The 20,845-nt window shown below is 36.0% G+C and overlaps 1 protein-coding gene across 30 annotated transcripts in view; it reads right to left on the minus strand.

Moving 5' to 3' along the window:
• Positions 1 to 20,845, minus strand: part of KMT2C (lysine methyltransferase 2C) — a 269,112-nt gene that overhangs the window by 89,591 nt on the left and 158,676 nt on the right. For 27 of the 30 annotated variants that reach the window (XM_070265295.1, XM_070265289.1, XM_070265285.1 and 24 more), the window contains 3 exons: positions 20,062 to 20,777; positions 8,775 to 8,894; positions 6,436 to 6,552 (listed from right to left, as the gene is read on the minus strand). In XM_070265295.1, coding sequence (XP_070121396.1) covers positions 6,436 to 6,552; positions 8,775 to 8,894; positions 20,062 to 20,777 — 953 coding nt within the window. The remainder of the gene's footprint in view (positions 1 to 6,435; positions 6,553 to 8,774; positions 8,895 to 20,061; positions 20,778 to 20,845) is intronic. The other 3 variants (XM_070265298.1, XM_070265299.1, XM_023640045.2) reach the window with 1 other exon arrangement.

Below are 20,845 nucleotides of genomic sequence, written 5' to 3' on the forward strand. Positions count from 1 at the left end.
CATAGGTAGTAGTCTGATTTATCCTAAAGGTGACAGAAGTTTTATTTTCCTGAACCACAGATATAAGCAAAACATCTAACTAAAACTTCATAAGTTAGGGATTTCCAAACAGAAACATAAAAAAGTAAACAGAAAAAGAAGAGCAAATTAACTTCAGTGAGAGGAAAGGAAATAATACAGATCGAAGTGGAAATCGGTGAAACAAAGACTAGAAAAAAATATTTTTTTAAATTAACGAAAGCAAAGGTTGGCTCAAGAAGATCAATAAAATTGATAAACCTCAAGAAAGACCAATGAGAAAAAGAGAAAAAACACAAATTATCAATATTAGGAATGAGAACGACGACATCACAACACCTTCTACATATACTAAAAGGATAATAAAGAAATACTTATGATCAACTCTAGGTCAACAGATTTGTAAACTTACACAGAATGGACAAACTCCTTCCAAGATAAATTCATGCAAGAACAAACAGATAACCTAAATAGCCCTAAACGTTATGGAAGAAATTCAATCTGTAGTTAAAAATCTTGTCACAAAAACAACTTCAGGCCAAAATGGCTTCACTAATGGTTCTATAAATAATACAAGGAAGAAATACAACCAATACTACACAACTTTTCCAGAAAAATGAAGAGGAGAATATATTTCCCAACGCATTCTACGAAGCCGATGTTATGCTGTTACCTCAACCAAAGACATTATAAGAAAGTAAGACTATAGACCAATATCCCTCATGAACACAGACATGAAAAGCCTAAAATTTTTAGCAAATTGAATCCAACAATATGTAAAAAAGATAAAATATTATCGCCATGTAGAGTTTATCCCAGGAATGCAAGATTCCTTTTGCATACACAAAAGCCAGTCAATGTACTAGTTCACCATATGAACAAACAAGCCATATGGTCATCTCTGTAAATGCTGAAAAACCACTTGACAAAATCCAACATCTACTCCTGATTAAAAGAAAAAATCTCAGCCAACTATCACTAGGAAGAAGCTTCCTCAAACTGATTTAGCATGTCTATTAAAAAAACAAAACTAGAGTTAACACCATACTTAATGATGAAAGACTAAATCTACTAACAATGAAGTAGCAGAAAGAGAAATTAAGAATATCATCTCATCTACAATTGCAACAAAAAGCATAAAATACTCAGGAATAAATGTAACCAAAGAGGTGAAAGATCTGTGCACTGAAAACTACAAAAGATTGTTGAAAGTAAACTGAAGAAGACACAAAGAAATGGAAAGATATTCCGTGCTCTTAGATTGGAAGAATTAATGTAGTTAAAATGTCCATATTTCCTAAAGCAAGCTACAGATTCAATACAATCCCTATCAAAGTCGCAACAACATTTTTCACAGAAATAGAACAAAGAATCCTAAAATTTATATGGAACAACAAAAGACACTGAATAGCCAAGGCAATCCTGAGAAAAAAGAACAGAGCTAGAGGTATCACACTCTGATTTCAAAATATACTACAAAGCTACAGCAACCAAAACAGCATGGTACTGGCACAAAAACAGATACAGATCAATGGAACAGAATCAATAGCCCAGAAGTAAACCCACACATCTATGCACAGCTAACTTTCAACAAGGGAACCAAGAACATACAATGGAGAAAGGAAAGTCTCTTCAACAAATGGTTTGGGAAAACTGGACAGCCAATTGCAGAAGAATGAAAGTAGACCATTATCTTACACCATACACAAAAATTAACTCAAAATGGATTAAAGACTTGAATCTAAGACCTAAAACCATGAAACTTCTAGAAGAAAACATAGGCAGTACGCTCTTCGACATCGGTCTTAGCAGCATATTTTCACAAGTACCATGGCTGCCTGGGCAAGGAAAACAATAGAAAAAATAGACAAATGGGACGACATCAAACTGCAAAGGTTCTGCAAAGCAAAGGAAACCATCAACAAAACGAAAAGACAGCCTAACCATTTGGAGGAGATATTTGCAAGCCATATACGGGAAAAGGGGTTAATATCCAAAATATACAAAGAGCTCATACATCTCAACAACAAAAAGACTAACAACCCAATTAAAAAATGGGCAAAAGATCTGAACAGGCATTTCTACAAAGAAGATATAGAGATGGCCAACAGACATATGAAAAGATGTTCAACATCACTATCAGAGAAATGCAAATCAAAACTACAATGAGATATTACCACACACCTGACTGAATGGCTATAATTAATAAAAGAAGAAATAACAAGTGTTGGAGAGGATGTGGAGCAAAGGGAACTCTCATGCACTGGTGGGAGTGCAAACTCATGCAGCCACTATGGAAAACAGTATGAAGATTTCTCAGAAAATTAAAAATAGAACATACAACCTAGCTGTTCCACTGCTGGGTACTTATCCGAAGAACATGAAAACATGAATGTGTAAAGATATATGCACCCCTATGTTCATGGCAGCATTATTCACAATAGCCAAGACTTGGAAGCAATCCAGGTGCCCATCGAGGGATAAATGGATAAAGAAGATATGGTATATACACACAAAGGAATACTACTCAGCCATAAGAAATGATGAAATTTGTGACAACATGAATGGACCCTGAGGGTACTGTGCTAAGTGAAATAAGTCAGAGGCAGAAAGTCAACTACTGTTTGATCTCAGTCATAGGTAGGAGATAGAAACAACAACGAACAAACACACAGAGGCAGAGATTGGATTGGTGGTTACCAGAGGGGAAGGTGGTTACCAGGAGGGCGGAAGGGGTGATTAGGCACATGTATATGGTGATGGATTATAATTAATCTTTGAGTGGTGAACATGATGTAATTTACATAGAAATCAAAATATAATGATGTACACTTGAAAGTTACATACTGTTATAAACCAATTTTACCACAAACCAAAAATAATAAATAAGGGGCTAGCCCCATGGCTGAGTGGTTGAGTTCACGCGCTCTGCTTCGGCGGCCCAGGGTTTCACTGGTTCGGATCCTGGGCTCGGACATGGCACCACTCATCAAGCCATGCTGAGGCAGCATCCTACATGCCACAACTAGAAGGACCCACAATTAAAAATACACAACTATGTACCAGGGGGCTTTGGGGAGAAAAAGGAAAAATAAAGTCTTTTAAAAATAAAGAAATAAATAAAAGACTAAATGCTTTCTCCCCAAGATCAAAAACAACACAAGTTATCTGACCTCATCACTTCTATCCAATACTGTACTGAAGGTTATAGCAAATGCAACAAAAAATAAAAATGAAAGGCCTCTAGATTTAAAAAGAGAGAAAACTTTCTTTATTCGCAGACAACATGATCATATATGTAGCATTTTGGGATCATATTTGTAGCACCTGGTGGCCTACCAGTTAAGTTTGGTGCACTCTGCTTCTGCAGCCTGGGTTCGGATCCCAGGTGCAGACCTACACGACTTGTCTGCTAGTGGCCATGCTGTTGTGGCGGCTCACATCAAAGCAAAAAAAAAAAGAAGAAGACTGGCAACAGATGTTAGCTCAGGGCAAATCTTCCTCAGGAAAAAAAAAAGAGTAGTATTTTAGATACGAGGAACCAACCACCAAAATTTGAAATTAAGATAACACTACCATTTACCATAGCATAAAAGGTATAGAAGACTTAAGAGAGATATCTGAGAAACTGTGTGAAAGACCTGTATGTTGAAAACTAAAGAACATCACTGAGAGAATTTAAAGACCTAAAAAATGGAGTGATTCACATGTTTATGGCTTGAAAAATTCAGTATGGTTAAAACGTGAACTTTCCCCAAATTGATCTATTGTTTGAATGCAAACTCAATCAAAATCCTAGCAGGCTTATTGTAGAAATTGACAAGCTAATTCATATAGAAATATGAAGGATTTAGAACAGCCAAAATAACTCTGACAAAAGTAGAAAATCAGAAGACAGTGTCTGATTTCAAGGGTAGTTACAAACTTTTTTTTTTTTTAAGGAAGATTAGCCCTGAGCTAACATCTGCTGCCAATCCTCCCCTTTTTGTGGAGGAAGACTGGCCCTGAGCTAATATCCATGCACATCTTCCTCTACTTTATATGTGGGACGCCTGCCACAGCATGGCTTGACAAGCAATCTGTAGGTCCACACCAGGATCCGAACCGGCAAACCTCGGATGCAGAAGCAGAGTGTGCGAACTTAACCGCTGCACCACCGGGTCAGCCCCTCAAGGGTAGTTACAGAGTAGAAGTAATCAAGATAGTGCAGTATTGGCCTAGAGATGGAAAAATGGATCGATGGTATAGCACAGAGATTCCAAAATTAGATCCACAAATATACAAATAACTAATTTTCAGGAATGACTCAAGGGCAATTCAGAGAAATGGTGCTAAAACAACTGGATATTCAGTATGGAAAAAACTAAACTTTGATCCATATTCATACCACACATAAAAATTAACTCAAATAGGATCACAGATCTAAATGCAAAACCTTAAACCATATAACTTCTAGAAGAAAACAGAATATATTTGTGACTCTGGGTTACACAAATATTTCTCTGACACCAAAAGGACAATAAACTGGACTTCAACAAAATTAAAACATCTGCTCTTCAAAAGACATACTTAAGAAAATAAAAACCAAAAAAAATCCAAGAAAATATTTGCAAATTATATATACGATAAAGCATTTGTGTCCAGAATACATAAAGAAATGTCCAAACTCACCAAGTTAAAAAAACTACTCAATTTTTAAAAATATACTAAAGATTTGATGAGCAACTTTATCAAAGAAGATATACAGAGAGCAAATAAGCAACGAAAAAGCTGATCAAGATCATTAGTCACTAGAGAAATGCAAATGAGATGCCATTAACACACCTGCTGCATGGCTAAAATTAAGACGACTGACCATATCAAGTGTAGGTGAGTGCGTGGAGGGAAGAGGAATCTCACACACTCTTCCTAACATAAAATATCACACCCAACTTGAAAAACAGCCTTTTCTTAAAAAGCTAAGCATACGCCTACTATATATCCAGCCACTCCACTCCTAGATACTTACCCATGAGAAAAGAAAGCATACGTCCATAGAAAGACAAATATAAAAGTTCACAGCAGCTCTGTTTCAAACAGCCAAAACGGAAGTAACCACAAAGTCACTGAACAAGTGAAGACAGATACAAAGTGTGGCACATCCATAATATGGATACTCTTCAGCAACAAAAGGAATGAACTATTAACATATGCAAGAGCATGGATTAATCTCAAAATAATTATGTTGCATGAAATCAGACCAAAAAGCGTACATTCTGTATGATTCCACCTACATAAACTCTAGAAAATGCAAGCTAATCGACAGCAATGGAAGTCAGATTAGTCAGCACCTGGGGGTGAGGACTGGAGGCAGGGAGGAAAGCAGAAGGATTTCGGAGGGGCACACGAAACTTTGGGGGATGGCACACACACTTGCGCAGCGGTAGCCCGGTCCGCGGGGTCAGCCCGGTCCGCAGGGGCGCCCACTCTGCCGAGGTGGCCCGGCCCATGCAAACACAGGGCGGCCAACTGGGACAACCACAAGCAGACGGGGCAGGAACAGAAGCTCTGGGGATGAATATGTTTACTGTCTTGATTGTGGTGTCCTTCTCAAGGGTGTACATGTCAAAACCTACAAAACTGTAAAGTTTAAATATTCGTACCTTATTTTATATCAACTATACCTCAATGTCAGTTTTGGGAGGGGATTTGCTTTTTTTAAAAAAGGACCAGAATCCATGTTTCTTTACTCCTTTAGTAGTAAAACTGAACAAACCCACCTGTTTCTTGAACTTTAAATGACAACGAGAATTTGAAAAACAGGATTTTGGTAAAATAGTAAAGTTACTGCACGAAATATCTGTCATTATTTGCCAAATACAGCTTTTACAATACACATTTAAATAAAACCTCTTATCATGCCAATGAGCAAATATTTATCAATTTTAAAATATGTCAAAGATAATCATAAAATCTTCAAAGTTTTCAGAGTTCATACTAATGTACAACTTTCTAGTTTCTTCTTTAGCCATATTAAAACTGAGAGCCACTACAATCAAAAACTTAAAAAGCCCACATAATTAAAAATTATTAAATAAACTCAAGAATATAACAGGAGTTTACTTTGTTTTTTCAAATATAAGAGCAAATATATTACACATTGAACTTGGGGGAACAATTGGGATAGAAAGAGAAGAGGCAAAAAGGAAGGTAAGAAAAGAGAAAAAGGATGGGAAAGTAGAAAATACAAAAGAAAATCTGACCAGAGGTTTAAAAAAGGTGCAAAGTAGAGAGAGAATAAAATAAAATAAAAATTTTAACTTATTTATTTAGCTTACTTATAGGACTCTTACGATCTACCTAATTTGCCACAAATGAGATATCTCCATCAGTCGACATGTGAAGGGTTATAGCCGAGGTAAAGGAAGCAAGCCTTACCCCAGGTAAGACAACTGCCCCAATTCCACTTTTCAATTTGGACCTGCCTCTGCCGCCTCGTCCTGACAGTCCTGCACCACGAGGTCTCCGCTTTCCTGGAAATCCCGACCCACGGCCCTACACAACAGATAAGGAAAAGTCAGCATTCTGAAAACATCCATAAGAATTTTAAAATCCAAATGTGACATAAAACGCCTTATTAAATGTTACACAGATACTTGCTTCTCTCTTTTATTTTGATCAGATGATAAATATTAAGAGACCAGGCTTATTATTTGTCTCTCTCAATATGTATTCTGCAACTTAAAAATATATAAACATAAAAAGCATTTAACCTTAGACTCAAACTTCAGGTCTATCATTGCGAATGCCTTGCCTCAGCAAACTTTGGCATTATTTTCCCATTTCTTAATCCTACATTCGAGGCAACTACAACCACCACAACCCCATCCAGGTATCTGCACGTGCAGCAATGTGTATTCAATACAGAGCAAGTAGAAGGAAGGACTCTCTTGTTAACTGGTCTCTCAGTAATTACAGTCATAGCTAACACACATTGAGTACTTGCTATGTACTGCTCCAAGCACTTTTTACTCTCAACAATCTCATAAGGTCAGTACCATTTTATTATCCCCATTCTAGAGATAACTACTCTGAGGGATAAAAAAGTTAAGTAACTTGTCCAAAATCATAGAGCTAGCAAGTCTGGTTCCAGTGTCCACATCCTTAACCACTTTTCTGAACTGATACATAGTATGAAAGCTGATTTCTGGTAGTGTACAACTGTATTTTTCCTGTCATTAAAATTGTCAATTTCCTTTACCATTCAATAGCTGTCTATTTGAATTAAACATGTGTACCTCATTCTACCATAGTATTTAGAGGACAATTTATTTAAAGATTATAAGAAAGTTGATGTGGTTTAAATCATCTAGATAATAGTTACTTGAAATGGAAATAATTTCTGAATTTTTACCTAACACAAGCAAAAATTCCATGGGAAAACATGTTAAATTCCCTGATATTTTAACAAATAAGTAGTAGGGTTATTTGTTGTTGTCTTTTTCTTGTTTATAATCAGACTAACTTTTTACTACCTAAAAAGTCCTGATATCTACACATACTTTACGTATACTTAAACTTATTAAAATACTCAGAAAATTCTGATAGTTTTTCCTTTAACAAGTTAAATGTATGTTATATCTTCAATTGATGTCATATCATAGTTTGAAATGCTGAGCTCGTTACCTATGTAGCAGAATAGTTTCTAAGTCAATAACTTAATGGAGGGGGGACCATTTTCCCCTTTGGTTTTAACAAATACAGCCAACCTCCAGTTTTCAGATGGCCTCTCTTTTAGATCTCTTGAGCTTCTTTGAACAAGGGATAAAGTAGGGTTGAACTGGATAGTTCTTGGTTTTTTTTTTAAAGTTAAGCCAAAAATTAAATCAAGACTATAGTAATCTCTCAATTTATCTTTCCCCAACATCCAATGACACAGATAAGAATAAGTAAAAATCGAGAGTACTTGCTTCAAAATTGTGAAACAACTCATCTTTTATACTCTTAAAACAAATATTTATACTTTAAACACCTGGCATCATATTAGAGTGAGTTTCAAATAGTTCTTCCAGTGGTGACAGAAAATAAGAAAGTGGAATCTAGAACTCCCTTGAAATCCTTGATTAGTGTAGTCTAAAGAGCCTCATTCCATAATTATATTAAATATATAAAAATTGTCTTCTCTAATGAGTAAAAATGTTAACGTTTCAGATGATTAACACTTTTTCAAATTAATTTTTTACCCTTCAAAATGAACCGGACTATTAACTTCAAGGACTAGCAGAGTCAGCCAGCAATGACATGGAAAAGAGGCCCTAATGTTTTGAAGTTATTAACACAGACAGTGAAAGCTCCTGCAGTTCTGCTATTTCTTGTCCATTAGAACACAAGATTAGCGTAGTTTTTCTTTTATTCTTTTGTAAGCAACAAAACTTTATGATATCATAAATGAGCAAGTCCTTAATTACTTTATAGCCTGTGTGACAAGGATTTCCACCCACAGAAATACTGGTAATTACAACATAAAAGGAAGCAATCATAAAGAACGTATTAAGAAAACTTATACTTAAAATCAGTCACGTAGCATTGCAGTTTAATCTCCTCCTAACTCAGATCTTAAGTGCAAGCATGCTGCTGCTCCACATCAAAATTGTTAGATTAAAAACCTGGCTGCGGAAGCTGAACTATTTATCTAGAAAAGAAAGGTTTAACTCTTCTACTTGGACAAAACCAACCAGAAAGAAATGATGTATGAATGTAAATGCAATTTTATTTACCACTTTGATGCTCCAAATGGCACTGCCAGGAAGCTGCCTGGGTTTAAAAATTTCCCGACCTTCTGAAATGTCTGGGGACCAGGAAGGTGGGCTCACTGTATTATGGGTACTCCAAGCCCCCTAGGATATGGCAGGTGAGAAAATAGATGTATAAAACTCAGCAACGGAAAAGGTCAAAGCCAGCAACTAAGGAATTTTAGAACAGCAAAAACAAATGCAGACGTATGGAAATTTAGGACAAATTGCTTCAAGGTAGAGAAAATAAGTTTATCACTTACAGTGACTTTATACTTAAATGTTTGCAGTTAGAATTTACATTAAATATTTTATTCTGGTTGAAACACTGGTACAATGAAACATACTAAAAGTTAAGGTTTCTATGACATCGACATTGGCTCAAAAACTGCAATTATAGCACGAAAATATAATTGAAAAAGTCAATCAAACTCTAAGAAATAACACCATAGGAAACTATCTGGGGATTATTTTCTTCTAACAATTATCATTCTACTGGAAAGGAGAAATGGGTAACTTTAAAGAATGTTATGTATGTATACCTATTGCTATAAACAACCATAGCAGTAAGCCAAAAATGCAATCAGAAATACGAGCGATCAATAGATGCATTCACTTTAAATTGTGGAAAATTAACTTGTAACCTTAAGATGCAAATACCATTATAATCCTTCCTTCAGTGACCATTAGCTGTGAGTTTTGGTTTTTATTTTTATTTATGGGACACTCATACTAAATCTCTCCCTTAGCCAGATTACATCTAAGGGACTAATTTGAAAAGTGAGAAACTGTTAAAGCAAATTGTTCTAAATTTGCAAATTAAAATGCCTAAAGTACCTGATTATTTACACAAGAAATAGTATTTATTAAAACAGTTAAAACAAAACTAAGACATTTCACTTCCAAATAACCACATTCAGCAATAACCTGAACTAATCTGATGAAGATGCTAAGCAGCATAAAGAAAAATGTTTACTCACAAAGATAACATTTTAAAGAAAAACACAAAACAAATTTCAAACAATAAAGAACCTATTTTGAATTAGGTAGTTCAACAATGCATGCTATAATTTTACTAATTACATGACCAAAACTTAAAACAAGAAATGCAGTACTTACCAGGTTTCGAGAATATTATCAAACTAACAAGTAGTAGCTTATCAATCACATAAAAATGCCGCTGGGAATTTAATCAGCCAGAAATAAGAGCTTGACTACCCTTTCCAGAGGAGATAGTTAATGGAATCACAGTATTTTAAGAAACACTACACAAGGGAGAGATGGTTTCACTTTTAATTAACCTATCCTCAAGCTGAGCTAATGGCTATGGTGATTTCACTGACAAGTCAATTATCCCACTTTTCCACTATCAGATCAACTTGCATCGATACCTATGTTTTCTTTCCTACTGCGTCCAGGGTTTTCTGTACCTCTCTGCTGCCAAAAGTCATTTCTCTGTTCTTATTTTACTCAAACTCTAAACACCTACATACAACTCTGTCGGGTTCGGTGCAGGACACCTGTGAATGTTTCTCTGCCCTCCTTTGCTGACCTTGCCCAGCCTCCCAAGCAACTTCTTCCTCTACCTGACCTCTAAAGCCCCAGTGTTTCCCAGGGCTGAAGCCTGGACAACTCTCCTTCTCTATGTAGTCTCATGCTAAATGGGATTATCTATAATGACACTGTATTGGATGTTGTTATCTCCCAAAGTCACATTTCTGGTTCTAACGAGTTCTGAGAGCTCCAAGTTACCATGATTTTCAACTTCTTTCTTAGCATTTCCATTTTGTCACACAAAACCTCTCAAGTTTACCATGTCTAAAATCTCTCCCTTAACCAGTTCCATCTCATAATCTTCCCCATCTTTAGAAACAGATCCAGTCCTCAAGTCAGAAAACTGGGAGTCATTTGATCCGCTCTTTTCCCTCATCACTCCCTTCTGCCCCTTCAATCCTCTCCTCCTCCACTCCTTCAAGCCAAACCATCAGTAAACTCAGTATCTTTTATCTTCAACTTTTGCCTCTGATCATTCTACTTTTCTGCACTCCCATGCCAGTGGACCAGTCTTGGCTACCAACATCACCTCTCACCTATCCCGCTGCAACACTCTACCACTCTTTAAGCTTCTTCCTCAACTGCATCTCCTCATCAAGCAGCCAGAGGGACTTTTCAAAAATGTAAATCTGACCAAGTCACTACCCTGTTCTAAATCCTTCAATAGCTCCTCACTGCACTTAGCATACAAACCTTTCCCACTGCCTCTCTCCAGCTTCGTCTTGTCTCACTCTCTCACCGCCAGTATGCCCTAGCTATTCTGGCTTCCTTGCGATCCTTCACACATGTTCAGTTCTTCACCAGTGGGACCCTACTGACTCAGAACGACCTAACTCCTGGCTTACGGCTGGCTGACTTCTGACTCTTCAGGTATGGCCTTAAATATTTCCTCATCAGAAAGGCCCTTCCTCAGCACTCCAAGTAAAACCATCATCTCCCTTACTACACTTTTTGCATCTTCTCATTCATCACAATTTGGGGTCTTATGTTTTGTTGTTTATAATTATTTAGGGTAGAGAGTGGGGACAAGAGATATCTAAACTTAGTTCTCCCAATATTTCCACTGGTTTTTCCCTGAGGCTATTTGGCTAGTGTATATCTTAAATTTCTTTTGATAGATCATTTGATGTTACGTCAGTAGAAAGTTCTTAAAATATTCCATAAAAAGTCATGCTCTGGGACCCGCACCATGGCTGAATAGTTAAGTTTGTGCGCTCCGCTTCCATGGCCCAGGGTTTCACCAGTTTGGATCCTGGGCACGGACATGGCACCGCTCCTCAGGCCATGCTGAGGCGGCATCCCACATGCCACAGCTAGAAGGACCAACAACTAAAAATACACAACTATGTACCGGGGTGCTTTGAGGAGAAAAAGGAAAAATAAAATCTTCAAAAAAAAAAAGAAAAAAGTCATCCTCTAAGATAATATGTTATTTAGCATAATTTAAAAGTTGGCTTTGATGCCAAAATTATATAGCACTTCAAAAAGCATTTACACTTCATATAACATGGACGAAAAAACAAAGGATTCTATAGATCAAGAATGTTTGGATGCCATTTCTGAGTTAATTAGAAAAGCACTCAACCACTATGAAGGAGTTAAATAATAAAAGCTTGGGTAACTACATTATGAATTGTAATAAGTATATTATCATAAGACATTGGAAGATAGTGTGCAATTTTATAGGAACTAAAGAAAAATCATGACTACACCTAGATGTTTTGACAGAGACGAAATTATTTAATATATTCTTAGACCTTAAAACTAAAATACAGCTGTAATGATCCACTTTAGTTATAAATTATCCATCAGATCTCAGCTTTGATCAAAAAGAACTTACACAGATCACTCAGAAGAGGTTAGCTCCCGTCTCCTGCTACCAGCTGTACATCATTGCTACACCTGAATTTACACTTACTACACTTGTATTTATTTCTTGCCATTGGCCTATAATCCTGATGAGCAGAAACCATGCTCTTTTTGTTCACTGCTGTGTCAAGTATTCTGTTCAGTGCATACTGAACATCTGTTTTTTCCTACTGAGCATATATTGTTTTTTGCATGCATGTATGCATAAATGCATCAACAAGCACTGTCCTATGATATGAAATAATACTAATTCCCCCACCAGTCGTAGCCTAGAATCTTCAATTTCCTCAGCTATAAAAAAAAACTACCAAGCTATTCAACACACCGTTACTCTTAAACAATCTACAAACTGAATTAAAAGCAAAGCATTCAAAATGTAGCCAGCAGGAGACTTTAAGCTGTAAAGAGAGCTAAATGGAATCAACTTGCTATTAAATCCTATACATAGAAACTTTTAAAAAATACTACTTGGCAGAGATTGAATTAGATTCCAACAATAATTACTGAACCCCAAAACTATCTAAACATAGCATTAAGCTTCTTTCTGCTTTGAGGCCAATTTCTCATGTAAATTATACAGCTGTTACAAGGACTGTAGGCTACGGAAATGGAAACAATCATGGCAGGTGGAGGATAGGCTATTATGGGCAACTTTCTATTAGAAGTCAAATCCTGTTAAATATGATCAATGTCACAATTAGAGCCCATGACTATCCTAATCTACTGAATCAGTTTAAGAGTGGCCAGGGAAGGTCTGATGTCTCCTGGGAAACTTCACACCTCCAAGTCCTACGTCAACCTCAGGCGCAGCCTCTCCCAACACACTACGGAAAACTGAGACTGCTATTAAAAGATGAGTCTGATTTAGAGAAAGCAAAAACAATGAAGGTAGAGCAGAAAGGAGGACAGCAAGTGAGAGAAACAGAAAACATTACAGTGTAGCATTTGTGTTTTTGGTACATACATTAACTCACATACGTAACAGCTACAGCAGGAAACAACTCACTTATGACTTACAGAATTCTTTTCACATAAATAAATCTCATAAACAAAACTGAGTTCAACATCAAATAGAAGAAATTTACTGCTGATAGTGACTTGATAAGATACAGAAACGTACAGAAATAGCTGTTACCAGACTTAGCCTTCAGTAATTTAAGAATATGAATTTGGCTGCTGCTGCAACGGTTTTGGTAATGGCTTCAGAAATATGACAGACAAGAGGAAAGTCTGAGGCCTCTAATCTGATGTGTGTGCAGCTTGACACCGAAAGGGCTAGACATTTTTTAGGTTTAAAACTACAGTTTTCCAATGGTTTAGAGGAATGCCTGCATGGGGGTCTTCTTCAAATGTGCATTTTCGCTCAAGTTAAGTGGAGCCTGAGATTCCACCTAACAAACTCCCAGGTGACTCTGGTATTCCTGTAGGTGTGCAGGTCACACTTTGAGTAGCAAGGGTTTAGTCTTCATTTCTAGAAAACACGCCTAGGACTGCTAGCCCGAGGTGAGCTTTCCCTCTGGACTCCTCAGCTTTCCCGCAGCACCTGTGGTGTCTTCTACTGCAACACATACCGCACACAGTATAGGTAATGGGCTGCTGAGATCTAAAATCTGGGCAACCATTATGTGGCTTTGAACGCAAGAAACCTACTATGTATGGTATTTACTGTGACCAGTGTCTGACTCAGTCAAGGCCTGCAGTTATTTTCATTGGCCCATTTTAGTACAAGCAGCTATTAGTCAATCTGTTTGGTTTTAGGAACATCACTCCAGAACTGCATTTAATACATGGTTATTACGTCTTTCTCAAGTCTCCATTTTCACAGAATATCTGCGTTATTCTGCAGTTCAAGAAAGAAAGCAGGGCAGCACTTACCATCGGCTATGTGTCAGGTGCTTTACAGGTGTTACTGTTAAATTCCTACAACCAGCATATGATGTAGTTTGACAGATGAAGAAATCAAGACAGTTCACTAGGAAGTTGCTGAGTGTCACACAGACAATAAAGGAAGAACAAGGGTTTGCATCCCAGCAACTGCACTATGGAAATGTTCATGCTGAATTTATACTAATCAGTCTTTTCTAGTGACAAGTAACTATAGTACAAATAGATATAAACAACATAAAATACTTCTTAAAAGTCATTTTTTTTAAAAGGCAGCATAGCATTTAGACTAAAATGCATGTGAAAAAAATCACTGTTGGCATCCACGTTGCATCTTTTATTCCTCATAAAAATTAGAGAATATACATCATTTACTAATGAAATCTTCTTTAAGTTCTAAGACAAGGTTTCAGATATGTAGGTTCTACCTGGCAGGTATTCAAGAATGGACAATGACAACTACCTGCACAATTTCTTTTCCTTCAATCAATACCATTGTGTGTACATTACATAAAGCAACAATTCAAAGTTCAAACATTTTAATTAAAAGCTGGATATGAAATAATTTATCAAGAACTGAAACTCATTAATTAAACAATATGATTTAAAGATCTGCCTTTTTTATCCTAAAAACAAAACCCAAAAAATGTCAACAGTGCTTCTTGCTTAATGGATTTGCATTTACAAACCAGAAATGGTGTCCACTATTAAAAAAAATTGCTTACTTATAATTAATTGTTAACAAAACTACGATCCTCTGTAGCTCACCACTCTGGAGGCCTGCTTTTCTCTCACGGGAATAGACTATGAAATTGATATGTTAATTTGAAACACATTTAAAATGCTATTGCAGTACACAAGTATGTTATAAAATTCTACGGTTCATAGTAAAATTACTTAAATTGATGAAAAATAAGAAATTTAATTCACAATGTAACGGGAAAGCAGTTATGATCTAATGAAGTACTACCTTTGGAAACATACTATAATGAAGAAATTTCATCTTCTCTATGAGAACCTCTCAAAGGATATCAGTCTTACAATTATGGTAAGTCCTAAGCTTTCTATATACAGACACGTACCCTATAACAACGTTTTGGTCAATGACAGATTGCATATATGACGATGGTCCCATAGGATTAGTATCATATAACCCAGGTGTGTAGTAGGCTACACAACCTAGGTTTGTCTAAGCGCACTCTGTGATATTCACACAACGATGAAATAACCGGATGATGCATTTCTCAGAATGCACCCTTCATTAGGCAATGCATGACTGTATACGATGCTAGCAACAAAAAACGGTGGAAAGGTAAAATCAAAAATGAAGACAAAAATCCTCAGAATTTGAAAGTACTCTAAATACTGTTAAGAGTACTTATGTTTTATGAAGTTTCCTTGAAATATTTTAGCAATGTTTCATGAAAACATTTCTAAGAAAACATATTTCATAGGTTTAATAAAAACTCTTCCAATACTATCATTAAAGCAATTAGTACATGAGTGTCTGAAGTAGATCACAGTTGTGTGAATACATTAAATATTTTCCCATAAAATGACATGACACCAACAGGGTAAATAATACAAGAGGAGCTAAGATTGCTATTATGTCAGAATTTCCAAATCAGAATGGATAAATACAAATGTGGGTGAGAAAAATGGAATAGAAACCAAAAAACACAAAGGATTTGATATGATAAAAAAGTGCTCCATTCTATTTTCCACTGCTTTTTAAGAGCATTTCTCAGACTACTATGTTTAATGCATAAAAGTAACAAAACAATGAGTAACACATTTCTCTAGCCCTGGACTCTCCTTCCAAGGTTAAGGTAAAAGAAGACTGTCAGAGGCTGTGTTTTAATTGGTGAAGGGCAGAGTCAGTGCATTGTAAGTTTTAAAAGCTCCCAAGGTGATTATGTTATGTTGTAAAGTCAATAACCGCTTTTCTAAACCCAAGGCCAAATGTGGGTATACTTATAAAAATAATGGAAAGTAAAATACTAAAACATACGTAAACACATAACTTCAATAAAGGATGAGAGAAAAAACAATGGGTTCATTGGGACAATTTGTATGAAACCATGTCAAATTTGCTGCTTGTCACTACTCCCACCAATTTCCTTCTCCTACTAACCATCATGTCTAAATTCTTCCTCCTTAGCTTTGTGAAATTCTGTGTCTGAAGTGAGCAAGAAAGCAAGAAAGAATCTTTTTCTATCCACAACCATCAGAAAAAAACTTATTACTATTCCTGGAGTTAGTAAGGTTTTGAAGCACACATTAGAGATATATTTGAAACGTCTCATAAGAAAATGGCATATTTCTTGCTAAATAACACTTAAAATCTTCCATATAAAAGGCACAATATAAAACGTCAAACTTCAATTACCAACCTCTTCTAAAGGGAAAATAATCCTATACAATTTGCCATTTGATAACAGACTTCCAATACTTGAGATATAGATTCCATTCTGTGTCCTGATGTTACAGATTCAGAATAGTGAAATATATACACATAAATATATACCCATCCATACCTTGCTATCACTACACACAGACCTGCGTGTAAGTATGTGCATGTACATATGTACTCATGTGCGTGTGTATATACATACATATGAATACCTATGAGTGTGAGAATGTATATATACGGATTGCATATTGACTAATATACATTGAAAGTACATGGAGTGATGTGTTACTACAACAAACAGTTTCATTATCATCTATTTTAAGAAGAGTCCTGTGAACAATTGGAGGAATTGAAGTATTTCTACTGCAATCTTTAAAAACTCAGTGAAAGTAGTTGCTGGCCCTGGGGCAAAGTGGTCAAGGTTTGGCATGCTCTGCTTCAGCAGCCTGGGTTTAGTTCCCAGATGCAGAACCACACCACTTATCAGTAGCCATGCTGTGTCAGTGGCTCACATAGAAGAACCAGAAGGACTTATAACTAGAATATACAACCACGTACTGGGGCTTGGGGCTGGCGGAGGGGAGAGGGGGGAGATTGGCAACAGATGTTAGCTCAGGGCCGATCTTTCCCAGCAAAAAAAAAAGAAAGAAAGAAGAACATTCTGGTTAATAAAACATTTTTAAGAAACAGTGAAAGCATAGCAACATTCTTAGTTTATCAATCTTAAATTTATTTGGTATTTCTTTTAATTTCATCAATAACTCTGGAGTTAAAGCTTTCATATTTTTAAAGATGTTTTTGCCTTGCATTGTCCAATAAAGTAGCCACTCATCTTATGAGGCTACTGATCACTTCTAATGTAGTTGGTCTGAAACCAGATTTCGAACACTTAGCATGAAAAGTGAATGTAAAAATATCCCATTAATAATTTTATAAATATTAAGAGCTAAAATATTTTGAATATATTGGGTTAAATAAAACTATTAGGGGCTGGTCCCGTGGCCGAGTGGTTAAGTTCGTGGGCTCTGTTTTGGCGGCCCAAGGTTGCGCTGGTTCGAATCCTGGGCGCAGACATGGCACTGCTCATCAAGCCATGCTGAGGCAGCATCCCACATGCCACAACTAGAAGGACCCACAACTAAAAATACACAACTATGTAGTGGGGGACTTTGGGGAAGAAAAAAATTTTACAAATCTTTAAAAAAAAAAGTATTAAAATTTATTTCACCTGCTTCTTAATGTTTAAGTGGGACTACTAGAAAATTTTAAATTAGATAAGGAGGCTTACATTATATTTCTACTGGGCAGCACTGGCTTACCCTTGGACTGGCTAACTCATATCTCCAGATAATACTCCAATCGCTAACTGTCACATCTAACTTTAAAGCTTTCAGATTTTCTGTTTCTAATTAAAGTATTCATTTAATTTCTAAGTGAATTCTCAGAAAAACTCATGTAATATTAGAAAAGGTTAAGATAAAAATAAAGATTTGACCAGTGTGAAACAGAATTTAACCAACGAAATGTGCAGTTCTTTGGTTAGGAAGGTATTCACTATACTGGTAAAGATCATAGAACTGATGATATTCAATAAAATATGGAAATACCAGTCATGTTAATCAAAGCGACAGCTGGAAACCAAAGAACCTTACTCACATCACAATCACTGCCATGAAAATTCATTTCATTCTATAGTCAGTCCCTATTGCCAAGAATATGCAAAATAAACACTAAATAAAACAAAAAATATAACACAGAAATGCCTGAAATCAAAGAAATTCACATAATAGAATATAAGTATACACACATCCCTGTTTAGGTATAGAATGTTCCTTGGTGTTATGATCCCATTACCTCAGCAGCGATTAAAACAATGAAAGAGCTACCTTGTTCTATCCAATTCCTACTCCCCACAAAAATGGCAGTATATTAGCAAGCTATGAATCACCAAGTGAAGGTTGTTTGCTACACAACTAAAACCAAGCTAATGGGGGGGGGAAACATGGCCTACAAACTGCTGATGAGATCAGCAGCAAAGCGACAGGGGCAGCTAAATAGAAAGTAGAATACTACCAGAATTGGGAATTGAAAGAGAACACAGCAGCAGCAACAGCAAATGTTTAGGACATGACTCATATAAAAGTGGATGAACCTGGGGGAAAAAATACACACTTTCATACACATACACAAGTACACACACTCAGATACAAACACATACATACATACACGCAATATTTTGGAACATAAGTCAACAGAAAAATAATCCTAAGAGTTTCTCAGTTTGAACAGAAGTCTCTAAGGGGAGAGACAGTAAAATTTAACAGAAACATTTATGATACAGTATCCTTAAAGAAGGTAAATAGCTCAACTAAAATAAATTTGAGATTCAAATTTCCATTGCTAAAAAAAGAAAAATCCTCTTGGTAGAATAGAAAATAAATATCAAGGAAAATACTTAGAGAAAGGTATATATAGAGGGTTTTAGTTTATTGCAAATGTCTTTACCATAGAGAAATAGTTAAGTCCCAAGTGGAAATTACTCTGCCTTTGGTGTAAAGTATTGTCTTTAGAGAATAAAATATATCTGGATTTTATTTTGAGGGAAGTAATTTTCACATTAAAATAAAATTTGATTTTATTTTTCTTCTGAGCTTACAATCCCAAAATTAGATGATAAAGATATTATTATTCCCATAAAAAGTCAAACTTTAATCCCTGAAAGCAATTTAAATTACAAGACTTGAAACTCCAAATTATTACTGTGACTAAACCTTCTGCATGGTTTGATATCCTGTCATTTTATAAAAACTTCAGAAAGTAGGAATTCTGTAGGAAAAAATCATTCTTAGCTACTGTGTCTTCACTTTGCCTCATAGTTTCACTTAAGTCCCACTTAAAAAGAAGTGAAACTCACCCCTGAAGGGGAGAATCTACACTACTTAAAACAATCATAGAAAAAGCTCCCTTCACTTCCTGAAGATCAACAATACGAGTCTAAGATTTTTCCATTAAACCACTGAAATAAGTCCTAACTTGAAAAAAATCCCACAAAAAAGTTAGCAAATAGAAAAATCAAAATGAAAAATCTCCCAGCATGAAAAATTCCCTTAGAAAATTTTGATGCTTAAGCAGTTAAAAATATATACAATGAATAATATCAATAAACAAATATATTAGAGGGAAAAAATACATGTTAGTTATAGTATACTCAAAACTTTACTTTTTTTTTTAAAGACTATTGTTACTGTGTCACAGAACTAAAAGAATTTTTTAAGTGTTTTCTATCAGAAACTATAATCAAACTACACAATACAGCTATAGATTTCATTTGTACTTCCAAATCAGGCTAAAATTCCAAATAAGATCACTTCAAGTTTAATAAATTACATTAACAGCACTTTTTTTTAATGGCCAAAACATAAGTCAACATCACATCTACGTTCTACTTCAAGACAGAAAAAGCTGTCCTCCAAATCAAAGCTGCACACACACCTTCTCATTTTAGATAATCGCTCCAACTCTTTTCTGTCAACCTCATTAAAATCACCCTACCTGTTTGGATCGAGGTCTACCAGGAGAAAATTTTCTTTTGGTAATAGCTGGTTTACCCATGCCAATTTTTGGAGTGACTGAGATGTAAGTTGTAGGCATGATGTTTCCAACAGAAGCCTGGAGAGCTGAAGGGTAAGTTGGCAGCACGTCATGGGAAGGCAAGTCTGAAGACAGTGGCGGAGAGGAAGACACATTTGCCTTGCTTATGTCTGCTGAGGATGGAAATGATGACTCTGTCTCAGATGGTAATTTTATAGATTTGTCTTCTTGGCATAAACTATCTTTCACACAACTCTCAACTGCAGGAGTCATTTCAAAGTCCATACATGCAGTGGAAGATTCAGAATTTTCTGTCTGTTCCACTTTTTCTTGCACCCTTTCGAAAGACAACTGTTCCTTCGAACATGCAGAAGTACTTTCCGCGCACAGGGACACTAACGTTTCTGGTGGAACAGTGACAGGTTCACTGAGTAATGTGGGAGGCTTTGACTCTTCCGTGGACGCCAGCACTTTAGGTTCCGCCAACAACTGCAGCGCCTCTGGCGACACATCAACCTGGTGTGCGAGGACTTCAACATTTTCTGACACTTCCATTTTGTTTTCATTTTGATCATCACCAATATGCAACCCTTTAGAAGGCATTTCCATTTTTTCACCATCAGCTTCATGAGAAATCTTATTTTCCAATTCAGGATTCATTTTATCTTGGGATGATTCTACAAAATTTGGAATATTTGTTATGTTAATCTACATACGAATTTTAAAAATCTCTAACTACGAGTAG

Source organism: Equus caballus, chromosome 4 (genome assembly GCF_041296265.1).
Source record: "Equus caballus isolate H_3958 breed thoroughbred chromosome 4, TB-T2T, whole genome shotgun sequence".
In the NCBI taxonomy this organism is placed as follows: domain Eukaryota; kingdom Metazoa; phylum Chordata; class Mammalia; order Perissodactyla; family Equidae; genus Equus; species Equus caballus.